The sequence below is a fragment of the Castor canadensis genome, chromosome 10, assembly GCF_047511655.1.
Source record: "Castor canadensis chromosome 10, mCasCan1.hap1v2, whole genome shotgun sequence".
Taxonomy (NCBI): Eukaryota; Metazoa; Chordata; class Mammalia; order Rodentia; family Castoridae; genus Castor; species Castor canadensis.
In genome coordinates this window covers 48154931-48176850 of record NC_133395.1, presented here as the reverse complement: position 1 = coordinate 48176850, position 21920 = coordinate 48154931, and the positions used below count along the sequence as shown (strand labels likewise).

Genomic DNA, 21920 nt, shown 5'->3' with positions numbered 1-21920 from the left:
TTTGCAAATAAAATGCTAAAATTCCTATTTTTACAGCAAAAGAAAATTTAAAGGTGGCAGGGGGTGATCAAAGTAAGAAGGAATATTCACTCTGACATGGTAAAAATAATATCCTTATTAAAGCTGACTGACCTCAAGTTGAAAACTTCAGTATAATGAAGGAAATAATGAAATTACAAAAGTAATTTCACATTACTAATAACCAATGATCAACACAAAGAAATAAGGTATTCCAATGTTCCAAATTGTTGTCTTCCAATAAATATTCATAAACTGGTGTTTGAAGGCAAGTAAGTTGTTTCCATAAAAGCAATATGAAATATATTAGTGAAAATTGGATTTTTAAGGCAGTCAATTATTTAAATGATACTGTAACTAAATATTTTATATTAAGTCCTACCCTTCATAACTCTTTACAACCTTACCTATGCCCACAGTACAGGGTAGAACCAGGTTAACATATTTGGGCATCAGAAAGGACTAGTTGAAGCTTTGGCAATCTGGTGTCTCTTAGGACAAGGAAGGAGAAGAAGTCCACTTCAGGTAGAAAGGAAGACACCCTTTTCGGCACATGAAGTGCTTGTGAATGACATGGAATCAAGGACAATTGCCCAGGCCATAGAGGAAGAAGATGAACAGAGAGTGGGGCTAGCAGACATCCATCAAATTTAACCTAAAAAACAATGTGTTGGTAAGTAGAAAGCCTCATTAACTAACCAAATAAATTCAACTCAGCTCTAATCATGACAACTCATAAAATAGTCCATAATTTCGCTTTAAAATGTAATATTCTGTATGAAAACACTGTGACTAAGTATTGTATATTTGCAAATAAAAAGCATTATTTTCTGTCATTTAGAATAAACAGAAGCAATGAAACTTTTTTTTTTATAAAAGCACAAACCTTTACTAGCTTTGTCTAAATGTTCTAAATCATCCACGAAATTCAGAATATCCGGGTACTTTTCTTCACATATTTCTACTAGGAAATGAAGTAGTGTTGTTTTCTGATCTGCTGATTTTGTGTCCCTTAGCTAAATGAAGGAGAGAAGAAAAAACACAGTCAGTAGTATTTTGATAATCTATTTACCCAAATAATTAAAATTCCGTATTTTGTGGATAAGAAGTTATAAAATTAGCTCCATTTTTGAAAAACATTGAAATACTTGAAAAGCTACTTTTTGCTGGTTTTTTGGTCAGAAACATTAACATTAATTGTAAAAGAAATGGCTTAATATAATTAGTATGCAATGTTTTATAGGAAAAAAAATATGGTGAAATGCCTAGGAAAATAAAATAACCTGAAAGTCTATATAATAGTAGAACCATTCATTCATTTATCATTTATCATTTGGCACATAGAATGCTTATTGGATACAGTAGGAGTTTGAGGGAGATACAGTGACAAATCAGATACAAAGTAATTAAGTAGCATATTTTCCCTGGTATGACAAATAGTGTAGTAAAAATAATCACCAACTACATTGCACAATATGACATCTGAACTGAACCTTTAAAAAGAGAAGTTGCATGAGGGAAAGAAGGGGAGGGCAAAATTAATGAACTAATAAAGAAGTGGGCAACTGAACTAAACAAAACTTCAAAGGAAGTCCAAATGGCCAAAAAAAACACGTGAAAAAAATGCTCACCATCCCTGGCCATATAGAAAAATGCAAATCAAAATCACACTAAGTTTCTACCTCACTCATGCTCAAATAGCATCAAGAACACCAACAACAAATGTTGACGAGGATGTGGGAAAAAGGAACCCTCATACCCTGCTTGTGGAAATGTAAGCTATAGTGAAGCCACTTTGGAAAACAATATGGAAGCTTCTTAAAAAACAAAACACAGAACTGCCTTATGATCCAGCAATCCCACTCCTAGGGATATACACAAAGGAATGTGACTCAAGTTATTACAAAGGCATCTGCATACCTATGTTTATTGCAGCACTATTTAACAATAGCCAAGCTATGGAAACAGCCAAGATGCCCTACTACTGACGAATGGATTAAGAATATGTGGAATTTATACACAATGGAATTTTGTCATTTGCAAGTCAATGGATAGACCTGGACAACATCATTTTAAGCAAAATTAGCCAGACTTAGCATAGTGTGGATTAGAGAAAGGGTAATAACAAAAGCATGAAGAGTAATTTTTAAAACAGTGGCAATAATCCAGGCAGGCAAATAAGGTAGTCAGAGTTGCAGTTGTGGCCTGGAAATGGAGGCAGTGGGACAGAACAAGTCAGGAAACCCAAGCGATATAGTTAATCAATACAGGTCAGAAAGGAAGAGAAGCAGATTGGGGAGGGGTGGGAAAAAAAGACAACTGTTTCCATTACAGATAGGATGAACTTGAAGCTTTTAAGTAATAAGCAAGAGGAAATGTCCAGAGAGGATGCAGATTTATGTAGGTATAGGAAGTGTTTCAGAGCTCCCCTCCCACATTAATTTCCCTTGGGCATTTTTCCTAATTATCTATACCTAGGAAACTTTAAAGCTACAGGAAAACAGCATTCATATTTCAATCCTGTATGTCTGTGTGTACTTTATACACTAAAAGCCTATAAAATAATAAGACTTTTATACCATAAGGAACAAATAGATCTTAAACAAAAATTTGTGGGGTCCTTGCTTCTAAAGTTAGTTAGTTCAAGTGAACCCAAACAGGTATGTAGAATGAAAGAAGATCTGGGTGAAAAGGCCAAGAAATACAACCCAGAAGGGAGAGGTAGTTATGTTAACATTTGCAGTAACTGGAGTTGGCTTGAGTTTTGTGTACTGGTTGGGTATAGGGAGAGTGGTATGAACACAGGGCTAACAGATGATCTGATTGCATTCCCTACCACTAAGTAATCATTCACAACAGATACACATATAAAGGAAACAACAAACAAACCATTCTTTTCATCCCAGAATTTAATTCAGAGCTGGGAACTCTTGGTGTGTCTAACTATGCAGAGCCTCATTTACTTGCTTTCCTTCCAACAATTTCCCACTTACAAATAGGTCAGTGGGTATGTTTGCTTGCATATGCTGCAATATGCAATATTTTAACACTCTATATCACTAAATACCTTCTCTCTCAGAGAAATATCAGATACAGTTAATAACCACGGAAGAATAAGAGTCTATGTCATCACACATTAACATACTCCCTATTTACCGAAGAAAAAATATGACAGTGATGGGAAAACTGAGCTTCCCATCTCATAGCCTGACTTTCACATAAATATGCATGTAATAGGTTCAAATGCTACAGTAGCCTGTGAGCACAGGACCCAAAAAATGGATCCTGGGCAAGGGGTGTATGTAGATTGATGCTAGAGCACTTCCCCCCCCAAAAAAGAATGAAAAATTTCCTGGCATTTTAAAAACAGACTTAATATGAACAGTTAGCCCTTTTTTTGATACCTTATTTGAAAGGAACTAGATTTCATAACACCCAGATGAGTGTTTTAAAAGATCAGTTTAAAAAATTGACTCCATTATTAGCCACTAACAAGTGTGGATGACCTATTAATACTAAATATGCCCTAACAATTTAATAACCTTGGATTGTCATTAGGCCTCTGATTACATACTGGTAAAAAAAAAAAAAAAAAGAAAAGAAAAATGAGGAGGGAACTGGGCACAGAAAGGGAACTCTAACTTCACTTTCTAGTACAAAAATATTAAGTATACAATATGATCAATCTAAGTGTGCAGAGACATAGTGAAATCTAATAAAAACAAGTACTAGAATAAAAATGAATAAACCTAGGTATAATTTCTGTTCAGAAATTATTTTTGCATGCCTGGGACAGGTGACATTTTTGTATGGGTTTCAGTTTTTCTGTAAACTCCAGAGTAATAGTCTGATTCCTAACTTTCATTATAACTTTATTTCAATCCCACTATCATCTTTAATAGTTAAAACCAGCTGAAAAATCAGCAAACTTAACAAATATAAGAGTTAGCATAAAAGCTATCTTCAGTTTTGTTAAAAAGCTCCCTAAAAGCAAAGCTCCTTTCTTTTTTCTCATTTTACATCATTACTTTTTGGAAGGTTCTGTGGACTCTGAGAGGCCCATGGACCCCAGTCCACACCCTTCTTCACTAGTAAGCAGTTTGTAGAATTCCAATTAGGACAAGTACCATCTACTTCTATAATGTGTCGTGCCTTTAAAAAAATGTTTTGCAGAAGTATTTGTGATGTAACTAAGTAGCCAGCAACTACAAGGATTAATATATCAAAAAGAAATCTCTACAGTGAAACTACAATTGACTGGATTAATCTCAGTATTTATTCACAAGGAACAAGAATTGAGAATTAGGATTCAGAAAACAATATGGTTCATAGCATCTAGCATCCAGTTTAATAAATGGTAAGTACTGAGGTCCAACACAGATGAAAGTTAATTACAAACAATATCAAGCTAACACTAATGTAGAGAGGGGGGTTGTTACCATACAACGGCCTACCACAATCATCAACTGAAGCCACATTGGTAAGAATCTAATATTAAAAAGCACACTCACTGAAGAGTAAACAGAAGCACAACTCTCCCTTTATTACTAAATCTATACTTAATAACTGGGAAATGAAAAAAAAACAAAACAAAACACTGAAACTCCGAATGAATTTGGAACTAATCTTAATAAAATGAAAGGCTCAGATAAGAAGCATTTTGTTGAGAACGCATGGTATCTCACTTTCACACTATTCTGCAGCTCTAAGTCCCAGGGCAGGCATTTTTCACTCATGTTCTAACATTCTAAGGAAAAACTTTATGATGCTGCCAAGGTATCTTTCCTGCCTCAATTACTCTACTTCCTCCCTCCCTCTACTAAATCATGGTAAAAACAAAAACAAAAAACAAAAAACAAAAAAAAAGAAGAAGCTTTCCAGAAGTATGAAAGCACTAGAAATTGCATTTAGAAAGATCTTCACCTGTTTACTCAATAAATATTTCTTTAATAAAACTAAAACAGACACATTCTATTTATCCCAATTATTCATAATCACTGACTGAGCTAGAGCAAGTAAAGGTTAGTTGAAGAACAATTTAAGCACAATTTGTAATACTAAAAAAATGAAACTAAAATATTTGCTTTAAAATTTTATTCAGGTTAAAAATATGCTTTATTTAAATCTTAAGAGACATTGCTTGACAGGATTCGTTTTGTGTTATTGTCAAGAGATTTATCTGACTGATGAGTAATCATCACTGTTAAACAGAATTTCTTATTCATGTATTGTTTCTTTAAGGTTCATTTAATATGGCATAACTGTCAAATAAACAAAAAGATGGATGGAGTCTCTCCAACCACTCTGTTCATTCCAGACAAAATAACGTTAAAAGCAGATCCTGTAATAAATCATGGCCTAGTTGTCAGTATGGAGTAAAATTCCCTTGTAGGTACAATGCAAAATTTTGGAGTATTTTTAAGATACTCAGCACAAATTTAGATGACATTTAAAGAATATTCCATTGTTTTCAGCACAAGGAAGAAATTTCTGAAAAATAAAACCAAGTATCTTCTTGGTGATCTTCAATATCCAAAGAACTATAACCCCTAATGCTTTGAATAATGAAACGTAGACCTTAGGAATATTGTCAAATCAGTACCTCTCCTTTCCATTATGTTCCTGTAATCTAAGTGTAGATCAAAACAGCACTGTCTCTTCAGAGTTAGTAGATGTTGGTGAATACCAGAAACATGACAAACTTCTGAGAATCTTGTAAAGATCTCGTGAAAATTCCACTAGAACCTCCACATGTAATATAAATGCTGAGGATGACAGTAGGAATTATTATTTGTTTGGCCTTTTATGATGAAAAAGGGACTAGCCAAATAATATAGCACATGTTAAGTGCATAAAATACACTACATTCTATGAAAAGGAACAAATGTTATGTCCATTATTTCAAGGAGAGAACAGATGTAGAAGGATCCTGCAGCTTGTTCAGGATCATATACCTTGTACTTGGCAGAACACAATTACAAAGAGCTATGAAATATAATTCTTACACAAAACTTTTTATTCAAGTCTTTTATTACTTGTCAACAGAACAAAATAATTCTCAGAAATATAGTGGACAAAAATGGTAGCTAAAGAAAAGAACATTAAAATGTAATTTTAAATAGTAATGTCCTATAACCCCTAATTCTAATCAGTAAGCCTCTAAAAGCAGATAGCCTCTCCCCTGAGGTCATTTCTAGTTTCAAGAGCAAAACATTCTTTCTACTGTTTTATACAAAAAAGTAGAATAAAATGGCACCTGAATCATAGCATTCAAACAAGTCTTTGGATATTTCTAATACATCATTGCTAATAAAATATCTTATTAATGTGGGAGGAAGAGAGAAAAGTAAAGTTTAACCCTTCAATGCATTTATAGGAGTTCATTTTGCTATCCTTTTTCATCTCAGTCTTTTGCACAATACAATGGGTTATGTTCATGTACAATAGCATCTCAAATTATATTTAAGATATCCATATGAAAATGGACATGTGAAGATATACTGACAAACACCTTACCAAATTTGCTCAGATAGGAAGCTCAAAAGGTCAATGTCCTGTTCCAAGTTCACTGGTGAAACCAACCACCAACATAGGATGGACATTGCTTTCTGATGTTTGTTGATGAGGTTTTCAAAAAGAATATGAATCCCTCCAATATGAATGGCAATAAGAATCTTGCAGAAGATAAATCAAGATACTTATGCCACTGCCATAGCCATTAGTACCTACAATAAAACTTTTATAAGGATTTGAAAAGCAATTTGGATAGCAGATAATAGAAACATTAAATTAGTTATAGCACTCACATATATGTGTGTGCATAGATATATATTCATAGATGTACATAAATATGCTTATACATATATTGTTGTATTCATTTTTAAATAAAGGGGACTGAAATATTAAATGATCAAGAAGACGATTACAACAGCTGGCTTGTACCATATTTCTCTTCACTTTTAGTGAGCATAGATATTACTGTATGAGAAATAATTTTTCATTTTAGTATAAGTTTAGCTTATTAAATTATTATATGTTCAACATTCTGTTTATTAAACTTTGCCTTTATTCCACAAACTATTTTAAATAGATCAGTGCTCTTTACAAAAAGGACTATTTGTCAATTCCTTTTAATATTTAGAGATTAGTAAACATTCACAACAGACAAATGGTAAAAAATTGGAGTAAGCAATTCACGAAGGAAGAAATACAATTAGAATACAAATACACGGCAAAATGCTAAGCTTTTTGGTGATCAAAGGTATCAAAAATGGTAAGATATTTTTCACCAACTATGTCAAGCCTTCTCCACCACATGAAAATAGTAAAAGTACTTAATCATGGCAGGGATGCAATAAGATTAGAACTTCAAATGCCACTATAGGCAGAAGCAAATGAGGAAAATCCCTAGGAAAACAACTTAGTAATATATGTCAAAGTTATAAAAGTATTCCTCTTAGGTTTCACTTTAGAAAACACATTGGAACCTAATATTGTCCAAAGTTTAAAACTAAAGTGTTGTTTTAAAGCTCTAATGTCTTAATCAAATAGTAAGTACTTTTCATAAATATGACTATAAAATATGAAATAAATGCTTAAAAATTGGACAGTATCACTAGCTCAAATGGATAAAGAATATTAACTTTAAATTGAAGAACTTTTAACTTTAATTTTTTGAGTATCATAGAACAGTTTTAACTTGATAGAAAAAGTAAGCATAAAAGCGAATTCCCATATATCTTTCCCTCCACACACATAAATTGCCCTAGCAACATTTTGCATCAGTCTGGTACATTTGTTACAAACACTATTGTTTAACTAGGACCCTGGTTTACATTAGTTCTGACTCTGTTTTACAATTCTGTTTTGACAAATGGATTATGTTATGTACCCATCATTATATAGAATATTATCAGAATATATACATATATATGTATATATTATACTATGTAATACTATATATGCAATAGTATACATAATATAATGTATATACCATAACATACTATTATACAGAATAGTTTATCCACCCTAAAAAATTGTGTCCCACCTCTTCACTCCTTCTTTCTTCCCTCTCCATAGGCAAAAAAATTAAACTGTATATTTAATTTTGTCTTTGGCACTTATGAATCAAACTGCAATAAGCATTTGTATGCAAATTTTTGTGTACAAGTAAGTTTTCAACTCATTTGGGTAATTACATAAGAATGTGATTATTGTCTGCTTTATGAAATGTAAATGTACCTTTGAACCTTTCAATTTTCCAAAGCAGGCATATTATTGTGCACTCCTGCTAGCAATTTAGCCATTCTGATAGGTTTACAGTGGTGTTACATTGATATTTTGTTCAGCAATTTCCTAAGGAGATGTGATGCTGAGCACTGTAGGAACAGGAAAACCTCCAACTCCATTCTCTTCAGGACCTGACTAGGTTAGAGAGTTAAACAGGTTCAAAACAGATTCACATAGGAAAAACATGCTTCATGTGGCACAGAAGCCCTCATAAAAAAAATGAAGTCCAAAAACTGGAGCTCCTTACATATGGGAGAGACAAAAAGTCATCAGTTGTGAAAAAGCAAGTAAATTAGACAAGAATTCTATTGAACTCTTAAACATGAGTTTAAGAGTGAGTTCTTTTTTAACAAGGTCTATACAGAATTTTGTTTCTACTCATCCTTCAAGAAAATGATGCTACATCTTTCTTATACAAGTAGTGCATTTTTCACAAGAGAATTTCATCTCCTGGTCTTAAGAAATAGCATGTAGGTAAAAGTGATTTTTCATACCTGTTGTTTTCCAATCATCTTTAACTTGGTCAAATGCCAAATGAGCATCCTCAACCCCTTCAGCATCATTTCAATTGCTTATTTTTATTCTAATTAGGTAGGATATCTTTATGTCTTTTGATCATTTTTTTATCTGCATTGTTTTTATACTGTTGAACTTTAAGAGTTTTATTTGTTTGATTTTTCTGCAAAGATTTTCTTCTAGTCAGTCTGGGGCTTATATTTTCATTTTCTTAACAGTTAGTCACAAACAAAAATTTTATTGACATCCAGCTTGTCAAACTTTTCATTCATAGATATTTTTAGTGCTAGATCTAAAAATTGTGTATCTATACAAACCCAAGGTCAGATAGATTTTCTACACTGTTATAACTCTGTAAGATATATAGTTTTACATTTTATATTAGGTCCACAAAAAAATTTCAGTTACTATTTGTGAAAGACATAGGGTCTGTGTCAACACTCTACATTGTTTTTGTTGTTGTTACATTTAAATGATTAGGTGTGCGCCTTTTTTTTAAGATACTACTTTCTATAGTGAATTCTTTGCTCCATTGTCAACAATCAATTGACTGTTAGAGTTTCACACTGTCTTGAACTCAGAAGACCAATTTAGTTGCTCTCTAGCATAGTGTGGGCTACTCTGAGTCTTTTTACTTTTCCATATCAACTTTGTAATCATTTTGTTAATTCCCACAAAATAACTTTCAAGGATTTTGATTAGGATACTATGATGAATATACAAGTCAAGTTGGGAACAAATAATATTTTAAAAATATTGAGACTTCCCTTCCATAAATATGGAGTATCTTTCTATTTCTTTATTAGATCTTCTTTGGTTTCTTTCACAAAGATTGAAATATTCCTTATACAGATCTGATATGCATTTGGTTAGATCAATACTTACTGTTTTGATGTTAAGAAACTAATATACTATAATATAGTGTTATTAACTTCTAATTCCAATTGGTCTACCAAAAAAATGACTTTTTTGTCATCATGTCTTGAAACTTTATGATAACTACTTATTTATTCTGGGATGTTTGCTTTTTTCAATTTAAAAAAAAATAGACAATCATTTCAAATATGACCAAAGACCACTTAATGTCTTCTGCCCTGAGTTAAATACCTCTAATTCCTTTTTCCTGTCTTATTTTATTAGCTAGAACTTGCAGTATACTGCTGAATAGGAGAGTTGAGAGAAAACCTCTTTGTCTTATTGCTGATCTTATGGGGAAAGCATCTTGTTCTGTATCATTAGGTATGATGCTAACTAAAAGACTTTTGTAGATGTTCTCTGTCAACTTGAGGAAGTACAACTGTATTACTAGTTTGTTGAAAGAACTACAGCATTTTTGTCAAAACCCTTTTCTGCATGTATTCATAAGATTTTTATACCATAGCCTGTTGATATGATAGATTACATTGATTTCCAAATGTTGAGCAAGCCTGGCCTCATGGGATGGGTTAGAGTGCTCACTGTGCTTCTCTTTACTAAGGCACAAAGTAGAGAATTGAATTTTTTTTAATTAAATGTTTGCTAGGATAGCTGGCAAAATGACCTGGAACTTGTTCTTCATGTTTTAAAAGTTTAATTATTGGTTAACTTGATGCAGGCCCATTTGGATTATCCACTTCTTTTATGTAAGTTGGGTGACATACTTGTCTTTCAAGGAACTGGTCAGTTTCATCTAGGTTATCAAATTTGTAGGAAATGAGTTTCAATATTGCTTTATTATCCTTTTAGCATCCATGGGGATCAATAATGAACACAACTCTTTCTCTTCTAATATGGACAAACTGTATTTTCCTTTTTAAAATTAATTAGCTTCCCTAGAGTTTAATCAATGCTACTGTTGTTTCTAAGAGTAAGGTTTTGTTTCTGTTTTGTCCATTTGTTTCTGTTTCTCAACTTCATTGACAGTTGCGGTAATATATATTATTTCTTTGTTACATCAGATTTCATTTGGTCATCTTCTTCTAATTTCCTAAGGAAGAAGATTGGTTTTAGATCACTTTTCTTACCAAATATGTTTTTAATGCTATAAAGTTGCCTCCAAAGATTGTACTGCATCCAACAAATTTCGACAAATGGTATTTTCATTTTAAATATTAGGATATGTAGGCAAAAGTTATTAATTTTAAATATTTCTGTCTGATTTGAAAACTTTACCCTTAAAAGATGTTAACAAAACCCATACCTAATATATCTCAAGTGGTATTTTTCATTGATGGTAATAAATTTGTTATGTATTTCTCAATGCAAGATCCATAATTCAAAGTCACCTACACACCCTTTTAGTCATCATATTCTTTTCCTGAACCCCAGGAACAACTGTTTATAAATGCCATTAAGTATTACTATTTGGTTAATGTTGCATGTTTTGATTCTGATCACAAAAAGGAAGAAAAAATCAAGACCTTTGATAAAAGAGAGGTAAACCACAACCTTCCTGGGGTTATCAGTAATGGAGTATACTATTTTTATTTTTCATTTATAAAATGTAAAAGAAAAAGATACAGAGATAGCAGTTGAGATTAATCTTGGGAGCTCCCTCTGATGGGTACAGGTCATCTACAGCAGCAGTGCTGAAGCGGATTCTCAGGGTAAGTTTTAGGGGAAAAGGAGTTTATCAGAGCAGCAATTCTTATTATGAAAGGTGAGATAACAACATACAAGCAGAACTGCACATGTCTGAACAAAGCAACTCTTTTATATTCTATTAAAAGAATAATTCTAATTTACAATGCATTATAGAAATTGAAAAACAAAAGGGTGATGGGGGAATAATTTATTAAATATACTACTTAGTAAATCCAATTAAATTTTTCTTAGAAAACACTATAGATTAAATTGTTAATGAATGAGTCAAAGGAGGTTAAGCATTCTAAATAATTTCACGCTGTTTTGGAAGTCAGGATTTCTGTGATTTAATTGGCTGTATGTTAAAAAAGAATGCCATTTGTTATTTGCATGTTTTTGGCCCATGACTGCTTTACTCTCAACTGGTGCCAAAATGTATTGGTATAATTTTGCCAATATGATAAAAAATGAAAATCCCTCCAAAACACACACTGAATGCAGATGGAACAATGGATTTGTTTGGGAGACTTCTTCCTTTAAAATAACTTCAGAGTCGAGTAATACATGAAAATCAAAATTTCCCCCAAATTATAATATTTTGCAAAACATAAACCACCAGTGATAAGCAGAGGTATTCTATCTCAGGATAAAATAGGTGCTGGCAAATGACTCAGGATGCTGGCCTTCCACCTATTTCAGTTCCACTGTGTGTCTGAGATTCACCCATCTTCAAAGTTTTCTTTACAGAACAGTGTTTAGATTTGCATGAAAGAAAAGTAGCAAAAAAAAAAAAAAGTAGCAAAGAAAAAGTTTTTGAAAATACATCATTCATCCTTAAATTGTTCATGGTTTGTTTTTGTTTTTGTATTGGTTCATTTACATTTCTTTATATTTGTTGGTTAGTTGGGTCCAGATGACCCATCAGGAAATTTTTTTAATTATGAATGACATAAGAAGAGTAGGACAAATAAAATAAATTTTAGTTTAGACTGAGCATTAAAATCACCTGGGTGGAGATACTTTTTTACAAAATGGAAATTCAATATTATCTTTTAAAATCATTCCCATCACAACTGCAGTAAAGTTACTTTGAATAGCTTGTGCTGATAAATATCCAGAAGATTATATAGAAAATTCTTTACTAGAAAAAAGAACTTAGATATAAATAAATCTTTCCCACCATCCTTCTCTGTATTTACACTAATTCTCAAATCTCACAGCCCCATTACCATGTATCTTTTGATGACTTCAGTTTTGAGATGAACTTACTAATACTGCCAGATACAACAGAAAGCTTCCTACAAATGATAATATGGATAAAGTGGAGTCAATAGCTATTTTTTTTGCAATTTTCCCAAATAATAACAGCATAAATGCTAATAAAAATTAGTTACTATACTTGGTATGTTTCAAAATTTATAGCTATTATTCTAATGTAGGAAGAAAACTTATCACCTAGAACAAAAAATTATGTTATCCTCTCATACTGATCAGGATGATCTGTTATTTAGAAATCACACATCTCATTAGATATTAGGAAATATTATTAAACACAAGCTATTACCACTGTGTGCAGTTTTATAATATCTGGTCCAATTTCCAAAGTCAAAATTAACTCATATACTATAATATGATGAACTTTGGTGGCTAGGTCAATTCATTCTTTAGTTAGAATGCTGATGTATTGGGGAAAAAAATCTTGACCCTAGGTTCTCTTGAAGAACCAGCTTCAATAATAACCAGATACAGCCTTGTTTTCAAGTAGGTGTTTTCACGAGAAAAATAGGCATTTTGAAAGTCAGACAAGTCTCTATCAGTGCCTAACTGGATTTCTAAGGATATGGATTTATATTTTATAAAACATAAGCATATATGAATTTATAGACTGTGTGTGCATTTTCGTATAAAATCTCAATGCCTATAGTCCAATTTTCATCTGAAGTCCAGCAAAATAGCTTTAGAGAATTTCCTGAGTGACAAACAGTCCTCCATTTATTTATGAAGTTTTATCCTTTTAAAAAGTCAAGCTATCAGAAAGCAAGGTACTTTATAGCATTTCACCTAAATAAGGAATAGCATTACTGTCAATGAAATGTACACTTGTATCTTGCCATGAGTAAGTAAGCACCTAGCCTTCAAAAGGCCCTGAATATGTGTTCTGAGGAGAGTAGAGGAGAGGGAAGAGGAGAATGGCTGATGAAGAAAGAGCCACAGGAAACTGGTATGTTCAGAGTTCTCTATAAGAACACTGCTCAATACTACATTTGCCTTTTATAAAGATCCACTAGCAAAGTATTTTAACAAGTTTGCCTTTAGCTAGTGAGAGAAAAACACTACTTTAGCTTATGAAAAGTTTCATGAAAATATTTGCACCAAGCTTTCACCACCAGAAAGTCCCATACCTATACATCAACTTTAATTTTTATTCATATCTTATTAAATATTCAAGCTTGTGTTTACCTTGTATTTCATAGTTTATTTTGTATTTATTTGCAATACTGTACACATTGGGATACAGGAAAGTAAATAATCCTCCTCTCTCTAAATTTAGAGGTATTATAGTTAGTAATCCTGATTATAAATGAATATAAATACCTAAGATAGCTCTAAAATTCAACTAAAATGTAAATGCAATTCAAGATTCATATATTTATTTCTAAAGTATGCAGTAATAATTTAATATAAATTGTCATGCATGTTTTCAAACTGAAGCTTAACTTGCAAAGGATATTTAAAAGTAAGGGGTTTTGATATGAAATGTTTAATGTCATATAATTACTCAGCATGGTTTATCAGATTAAAATAATTCCCAGACTTTCTGTTGTCAAATTCATATGGAATTATTGTGTGTGGGGTTATCAACAAACCAAATGCTTTATATTTGGTATGAAAAATTCAATCAAAATTGTCAAAGATCAAGCTGCTACTTCTGATAACAAACATGATGAGATATCATCTTGCTTAATATATGCTTTCACGTTGACATGTAGGCTAATAAAAATATGAAGTTGTAGTATTTATTTTGTGCCTAGCACAACAGAAGGCTCCTAAGAGAGATGATCAAAATACCCAATATAATTGCATGAAAATACAGTCGACTCTTTATCTGGAGACAGATTAACTGGTTTGCAGAGTAACTGCAGTAAAATAATAACAGCATGTATTGCATCTGTACAAGATGTTAAAATTGCTAGGTATCTGTAATTGTATCTCAATGGAAAGTATGTCTATTTTTCAACTACAAAACAAATATGACACAATAAACAGTATCTATTGCAATAAATTCATTCAGCAGCTATTTATTGAGTATTTATTATGTATCAAGCATTGTTTTAAGCTCTCCACTTCATTAATCAGACCTAGTCTCTGTTAACAGGCATGAAGCAGGGCTCGCAGCAAACTTTTGGTGAGTTAACTATATTTCTGAGATGTTCAAAACCTAGAGTGGAACAGACACTTTGTGCTAGGAAACAAACCCCAGTAGATCTGCTGGTGTATCTTTTAACTTCTCCCATAACTTACTGTTCACCTTGTTTTGCTTTCTTTCTCAGAGAAATTCTGAACTTGGCAGTCTCCCTTGCCTCTTTATCCAGCCTCTCATCACTACATCATGACAGTTCCCCAGATGTTGTTGAAGTTATACACTTCCATCCATCCCCCTCTATCATTCAACATCAAATACCACTGTCACTGCCTTACCTTGACATCTCAAAGACAGTGACTATTATATAGTAGACATGCAAATATTTGCTAAATAATTGAATAAGGCATCTTAAACCAGATGTCCTTTAAGAGGTGAAGGTAAACGAGAGGAGAACAACATATGCTGAACTCATTCCCTCTTGAGCAACCACCTCACACATGTCAGTAACGATATCAGCCACCAGTTAGCTAAGCTAGCAACAAGAAAATTATCTTTTATGCCTCACTTCTTCTTCACCTCCCACACCATCTTTCTTATCTTTTTTCTGTTTTCCTCTCACTCTTCTAGTTTCCATACTTCATATTAGCTGGTCACTCAGTATAACCCTCTAACTCAACTTCCCTACCACTACCCTGTCCATCTCTCTCTCTCTTCTCTCTCTCTCTCTCTCTCTCTCTCTCTTTCTGTGTGTGTGTAGCCCTTTCTCCATATAACCCTACCATAATCCTCTAACCCAGAGTTGACCAATAGAACTTTCTGCAGTGCTGGAAATGGGCTGTATCTATGTGGCCAACATGTATGGACACTGAGAACTTGGAAACTGACAAGTATGACTAAAAGACTAAATTTTAATTAAACTTAAATAGTCATATATTCTTAATGGTAGTAATACTTGAGAGTGCAATTTAACCTTCTTATACTTTTTAGATAAAATTATCTTCCTACAAAGCATCTTGTCATATTACTTGTTTTATAGTACTAACATATACAATTTCCACCACTAGAGATGGTATTCAAGCCTCTTCACCATTTGCACCAGTTTCTTATCCCAGTCCTATTTCTGCCCCCTCCCTGTCCCATGTAAGAGTCAAAGGTACTGGACCACTCATGATACTCACACATGCCACATCATAAGCCCCTATGCAATCTTCTTTCTCCTGCTTTGAATGCCTTTTTCTCTGTGTCCAAAGAAGAATAGAAACTTGAGGTGGATACTAAAAGATGAATAGATATTTCGTAGAGAAAAAGATAGATAACCCTGTTGTCATAACATTTTGCATATAGTTCCACTTAAGAGCTTATCATAATTAATGATTTACAAGTAGAAAATATGAGATCCACATAAGCCAGGTAAATAATCACCTACATTAACAAGATAATATGATTAAAGCATCTACCACACGATTTTACCGAGTTAAGTACTCAATGGATGAGGATTCTCCAGTATATATTTCAGGAATTGTGTCACCCTTAAGAAGGATCTTAAGCTAATGCAGAAGTCTGGGGCAACCAAGACAGGAAAATAAGAAGATATAAATTGTAGAGAGGAAAAGCTTACACTACTAACAATGAAGGCTTAGGTCAAAGAAACTGTGTGAGAAAATTCATGCAAACACCAAAGGAATAACTATTCAGTAACCCAGAGCTAAAGTTGAACTTGTTTCTTACCTCACCAACCTAACTGGCAATAGCAATAATCAAATTCCTTAATCAGAGACTGCAGATATCATAGGTCAAGAACAAGAGAAAACTTTTCTTGTGAGGTGCAACTGAGAAGAATTTGTTATTAGCAGATCAATAAGGCACTATTATTGTGGCTCACGCCTCAGGAAACAGCCTTGTTGCATAAAACACTGAATACATTTGTTGGAAGGAAATTCTAAAAAAATGGAAGCATATAGGAGAAAAAACTCTGAACTTACTCAGTTTTCAAATCCTCTAAAATTATAATTAGAAATCATTTAAACTCATCGATGACACTTGAAGTAATTTTTTTCCCAAAAAAATTATTCCCCTTTCATTTATAAAGCAGTCTTCTTTTGCTCTCCTTTTAGTGTTGTAAAAAGCAATTCAGAGACTAAATACTTAGCAGTAATAATTTAGGTAATCCTAAGATTTATTCAATATATATCATATGCAGATACCTGAACTAAATAAATATAGTTTAAATAATATTTTTGTTGTTCCACTTCATTGGTTTGAGAAAGCAGAGCTTTACGATATAATTTTGTTATTAAACAAAATCCTTCAGTTGGATTTGCAGATCAGAGAAAATTAATATTTGGATTTAGTTCAGAGGTTGAGTAAATTAGCTCAGTTCACTCTGGGTTTTGAGTTCATGGTTCAGTTCAAGTTCTTGATAATGAGCTCATCAAAATAAAATATTTAAATAATGTAATCAGGACTGACATTTAAGAGCAAGTGTTCAGGCAAATACGTGTTTGAAAAAAAAACAAACTCACTTTACAGAGAGAACTAAGGTTAAATCCGAAGGTTTGAGCATTCCGGGAGCCAGCATTCATATAGTTTCCCATTAGCAATACAAGTTCCAGCAACTTGCTAAAGCTTTTGCTCTTCTTTATCTCTTCGCAGGCAGTACTGACAGCCATGATGTCAGGTTTGATGTTGTTCACCTGCTCTTCAAACTGCAGCTTAAAGAGAATAGCACTGAGCCGTGGCCGTAGTCTCTTCACATTGCTCATCTGATTGAAAAGAAAATAGCAGATTTCCTTTAAAATGCATGGTATACTTTAGTACTGTACGGCTGCAAGTAATCTGGGATGATTTATTGGTATGACAGTACGGAAGAAGCAATATGTCCCCTGAAACTGATGGCAGGAAGAGAGAAAAGCTCTGCTTATTTTTGTAAGGAATCCAGAGTCATCCCTCAAAAACAAAATTAACAATTTAGATGTGAAATGAAAAGAAAGCTTTAATGAAACAGTGAACTTTAATTAAATAATGTGTAAACATATTTTTTTGAAAAATGGAATTGTAAAAACCTAACAGGATACATAAGCAACAAATTATAAAGCATTCATACCAATACTTTAAAAAAATCTTTGTTCAATACTGAAATATACTAGGTCATGTTTAAAACATATTCAGAAAGGTCTCAATAGGGTTTATTTGCTTCAAATAGCAATTGCTGTCCTCAGAAGCCCTGCTGACTAACAGTATGTGTTAGATAGAGGGAGAGTAAATAGGTCCCAATTTGTACTAAATTGACTTTCTTCAGAAACACAGAGAGTAGAATGACTCCTGACACATACTAAATTAGCAGAATCAGAGTTAGGAAACACAGGCATAGCAGCAGACAGAAGTGCTGCAAAGCCACCAGTCTATCACATGCCATGTTAACCCTATCTGGAGCTCTAGATTTCTCCTTGGGAATGTGGGGGAGTGGAGGTAATAAAAAGAGCAAACCCTTACCTTTCAGCTCACTTCCCCTCTTCTATCAAAACACATGAGGAGAACAACCACTTATTTGTAGACTAGAAACCTACAACATTTAGGCTAGTTATGAATTCCTTGACTGAAAAGAGCTTAGTGAATTTAGTGATTTAAACTTAAGTCACACTGGAGGGTCAGTAACAGTAAAGGCAAAGGCAGTGAAAAAATAGTGACCAAATAAAGCAGGGTGAAAATAGACAATTTCCCTTTGTCACAGATGCCAAAGAAAAAGCTAATGCAATGCTAAATGTAGGATAAAAAATATAATGAAAATCATGACTGCTCAAGAGACAGAATGTGACAAAATATAGATAAAACAAATATAAAAATTATTATTTAAAACTGAATAGGGCTAAGGTGTAGATCAGTGGTAGAGTGCCTGCTTACCATGCACAAAGCTCTGGGTTCAACACCTAGAACTTCAAAAGAAAAAAAAAGCCACAATAGAATACACAAAAGCTTAGTGGACGCCAATATTACAAGGCTCAGCTAAAAAACCTGAGCAATAAAGAACTCTCAGTAGACACCTCTGAAGGACTATTTTCAGAGACACCAAATCTTCACAATGAGTGAAAAGTTTCATTAGCAGTATCTAATTTAGACCTAGTATTTTCTGATACATGACATGTTATATGTTTATCTGCATATAAGCAATTCCTCAGAGCTCTAATGATGTAATTAATAAGAAGTTCACTCTATAAGGTAATTTAAAGCATTATCTTCAAATTTGTTGACTTCAAAGAATAACTTCAAATTCTGCTGCTTAGCATTTCATTCTTCTGTAAGACTGTAAACTCAACAAAGACATTTAAAAAATTAAATGTTCTATAAAGTTTAAACAATATAAAATTGTAGAAAGGCAAAGACTGACAGTACTAGAAGACAATTCTTATTGAATATGAATCAATCCTTTCAGGTCTCTAGCACACAAAATAGGGTTAAGCAGTGATTAGTTCTCCCACAGTCATTTGATTTGTCTTAAAATATGCTTCAAAATGTAACCACTTCCATGTGCTTTGGTTTTATCCATGAACATTGCAAACAGCAGCTATCCCTAATACATAGCAACATGCATGGTCTACTACACTTAATAGATAGGTGCTTTAGAATTTCTACACACAAAAGGGCACTTACAATAGTATATGCAAGATGGCCATTCAAAAGGTGTACAGTGAGCACTTGCCATCTCTTTTTTCAGTTGGTGCCCTTGTGCAAGATTACATAGTCAGGCATTTTGCACTTTGCAATAAACATGAGAAGGAATTCTCGTATATCCCATGGCATACATTTGTAGTACAAAATCCATTAATTCTAACAAATATTAATGCATTTTTTCATGCACAGAAAGGAGAAAAAAAAGGCTGCTTAGATGCCTGTATTATACCACCAAAAATATGTTAATGATTTCCTGCTGACAAGCTAACCATACGTATGTAGCCAAAGTAATGTAATTAATTTTCCTAGAAAAATATAACCCAGATTTGTATGAGTAATGAGTCTATCTAGCACTAGGGACAGGTACCTTGAAAAGATAAAGTCCATGATGTAATGTAGAACAAAGTGCTATAAGTCCAGAAAAACCCTGACAAAGCAAAGTCGGCAAAGGTAACTTACGAAAACAACTTTGAATAGAATTGTTTTTTTATTACATGTCCTTTTCATGTTGTTCTTACTTCCAATTTTAGATAAATTAGCATTTTGACTGCCACTAAATAACTGTGTTTTCAACAAAATTACTAAGCTGAAATAGAACTTCAGCGGTCACCTGGAACTCATGCCTGTCTCTATTGCTTTGATGGTCCCATAAAATGATTTTCCATGACCTAAATCCTGTGATCTATGGTAATAATAGAAGGGTTCTTTACCTCATTATTTTTTTTTTTTTTTTGGTGGTACTGGGGTATGAATTTACCTCATTATTTAAATCAAAGTTTGTTTCCTCAGATGGAATTAAATGAAGGTTAAAAGGTGGGGAAAATAATATACATAAACTTGGAAAATGTCTCAACTTTACCAGTTCACATATGCTATCAACACCGGGGATTTGCATTCTGTTATCTTGCTAAGAAAACTACAACTCTGACTTGACTGCCTAAGACTAAACTGAATACAGAAACAGACACTCAAATAATATTCTGAATGGCAACAGAAAGTTGTATTAAAAAAAAAAGAGGAAGAAAATTTATTTCCCTTTATCTTGACTGGTAAAAAGTACAAAAGGTTGCCAGGAAGATGTAACCTCTCATAATCTCATTATGGTCACATATAATTTTAATTTTAGCTCCTACTGAATAGGGGGAAAAGAATCAGTCTCACACTTTTACCCCAACTATGCTTAACATTGAATTTCGTTGTCCTTGCAATTTCTTTTTTAAAATAGAAGATATCTCCATGTCATTCAAAACTTGAGGGTCTGCTCCCCCCAGCCTACTATGCAGATGTATGCATGCTGATCTCTAAAGAAATTTCAGGGCATGAACATTATGTTTGCCATTCTTCCTGAAGTCATCATAAAACTAACTACTCATTTAACTTTCTAACAGGAAGCTACTGATTGAAGAATTACTAGCTTCAGTCTTGACTTAATACTCTACACTTACACTTTGTAAATACCTTCTAAAAGAACAATGGAACAGGCACTTCCCATGAGCGCTGGAGCTGAGCACCAGAGCCAATGAGGGAGCCAAATGCCATCTCCCAGAGTGGGGCTCTAACAGGTAAAACCTTCAGCACATGAACCACATGGAGAAGGTCAGTGCCCAATCAACAAAGGCACCAAGTGGGCAATCTGCTGAGGAGAGCTGCAGGGACCCAGGGAGCAGAAGTGAAGCCACATCTTGCTATGAACGAAAACAAAACCCCTCCCTGGACCCAGTGGTGAACTTCCATGGAGGGCATGCATCCCCCCTACACCCTGGAGCAGAACAACTCCCACAGCAACCAGTGGAGAGCTCCAATTGAGTTCATGTGACCTCCAGCAGAAGACCTACAAGGAACATCGATTTTGCCCTCTGGTTCCCAAATTTCCTCTTTTGAACTCCCTCCTTTCCTCCCCTCTCACTGCAAGCATCACAAGACCGCAAGTGAAACACCTTTAAATTTATAACCCTAAACCTCTTTTCTCCTCCCCTTTCTACCACCTTGCCCAATTCATATTTTCTACCTGTCAACCACCAGAACAACTCCCTAGCTATCAACTTCCTTTCTCTTTGTCTACCCTCCCACAATCCTCATTCAATACCAATAATCCCAATAGATAAAGGGATTCCTAGCATTTTTTTTCTTTTTGTTTTTTGTTCTGTGTAGCTTGTATCTGTTGGTCTGTCTGCTCAACTTTCGCCAATAGTCTCCCCCCATTTCTCTCCTATTTTATTACCTACTTGATCTCTTCTATCCATTATAGTCCACCTATTAGTGCATTATATTAGCTCAGCCACTAACTGCTCCTACTCCATAAACTTTTCACCTCATTACCCACTACACGTTTCCCTCTGTCTCTGTCCGACCACAACTCCTGCTACCTTTAGCCTTCCAGGACCGTGGAGATTCATCTTTGCTCCAATTGAAAACTGAACATACTGTAACAGTAGAAGTAACCGATCTTCATCAGGGATTACTGTAACTTCAAGGCTGCAGTTCAATAACTGTGACAGCGTAA

General features: G+C 33.6%; 1 protein-coding gene across 5 annotated transcripts in view; it reads right to left on the bottom strand.

Moving 5' to 3' along the window:
- Positions 1 to 21920, bottom strand: part of Diaph3 (diaphanous related formin 3) — a 492745-nt gene that overhangs the window by 195767 nt on the left and 275058 nt on the right. For 3 of the 5 annotated variants that reach the window (XR_012436212.1, XM_074043284.1, XM_074043285.1), the window contains 3 exons: positions 17272 to 17511; positions 15928 to 15987; positions 905 to 1034 (listed from right to left, as the gene is read on the bottom strand). Coding sequence is in view for 4 of the 5 variants with exons in the window: in XM_074043284.1 (XP_073899385.1) it covers positions 905 to 1034; positions 15928 to 15987; positions 17272 to 17511 (430 nt within the window). In the remaining variant the exon portion in view is untranslated. The remainder of the gene's footprint in view (positions 1 to 904; positions 1035 to 15927; positions 15988 to 17271; positions 17512 to 21920) is intronic. The other 2 variants (XM_074043286.1, XM_074043287.1) reach the window with 1 other exon arrangement.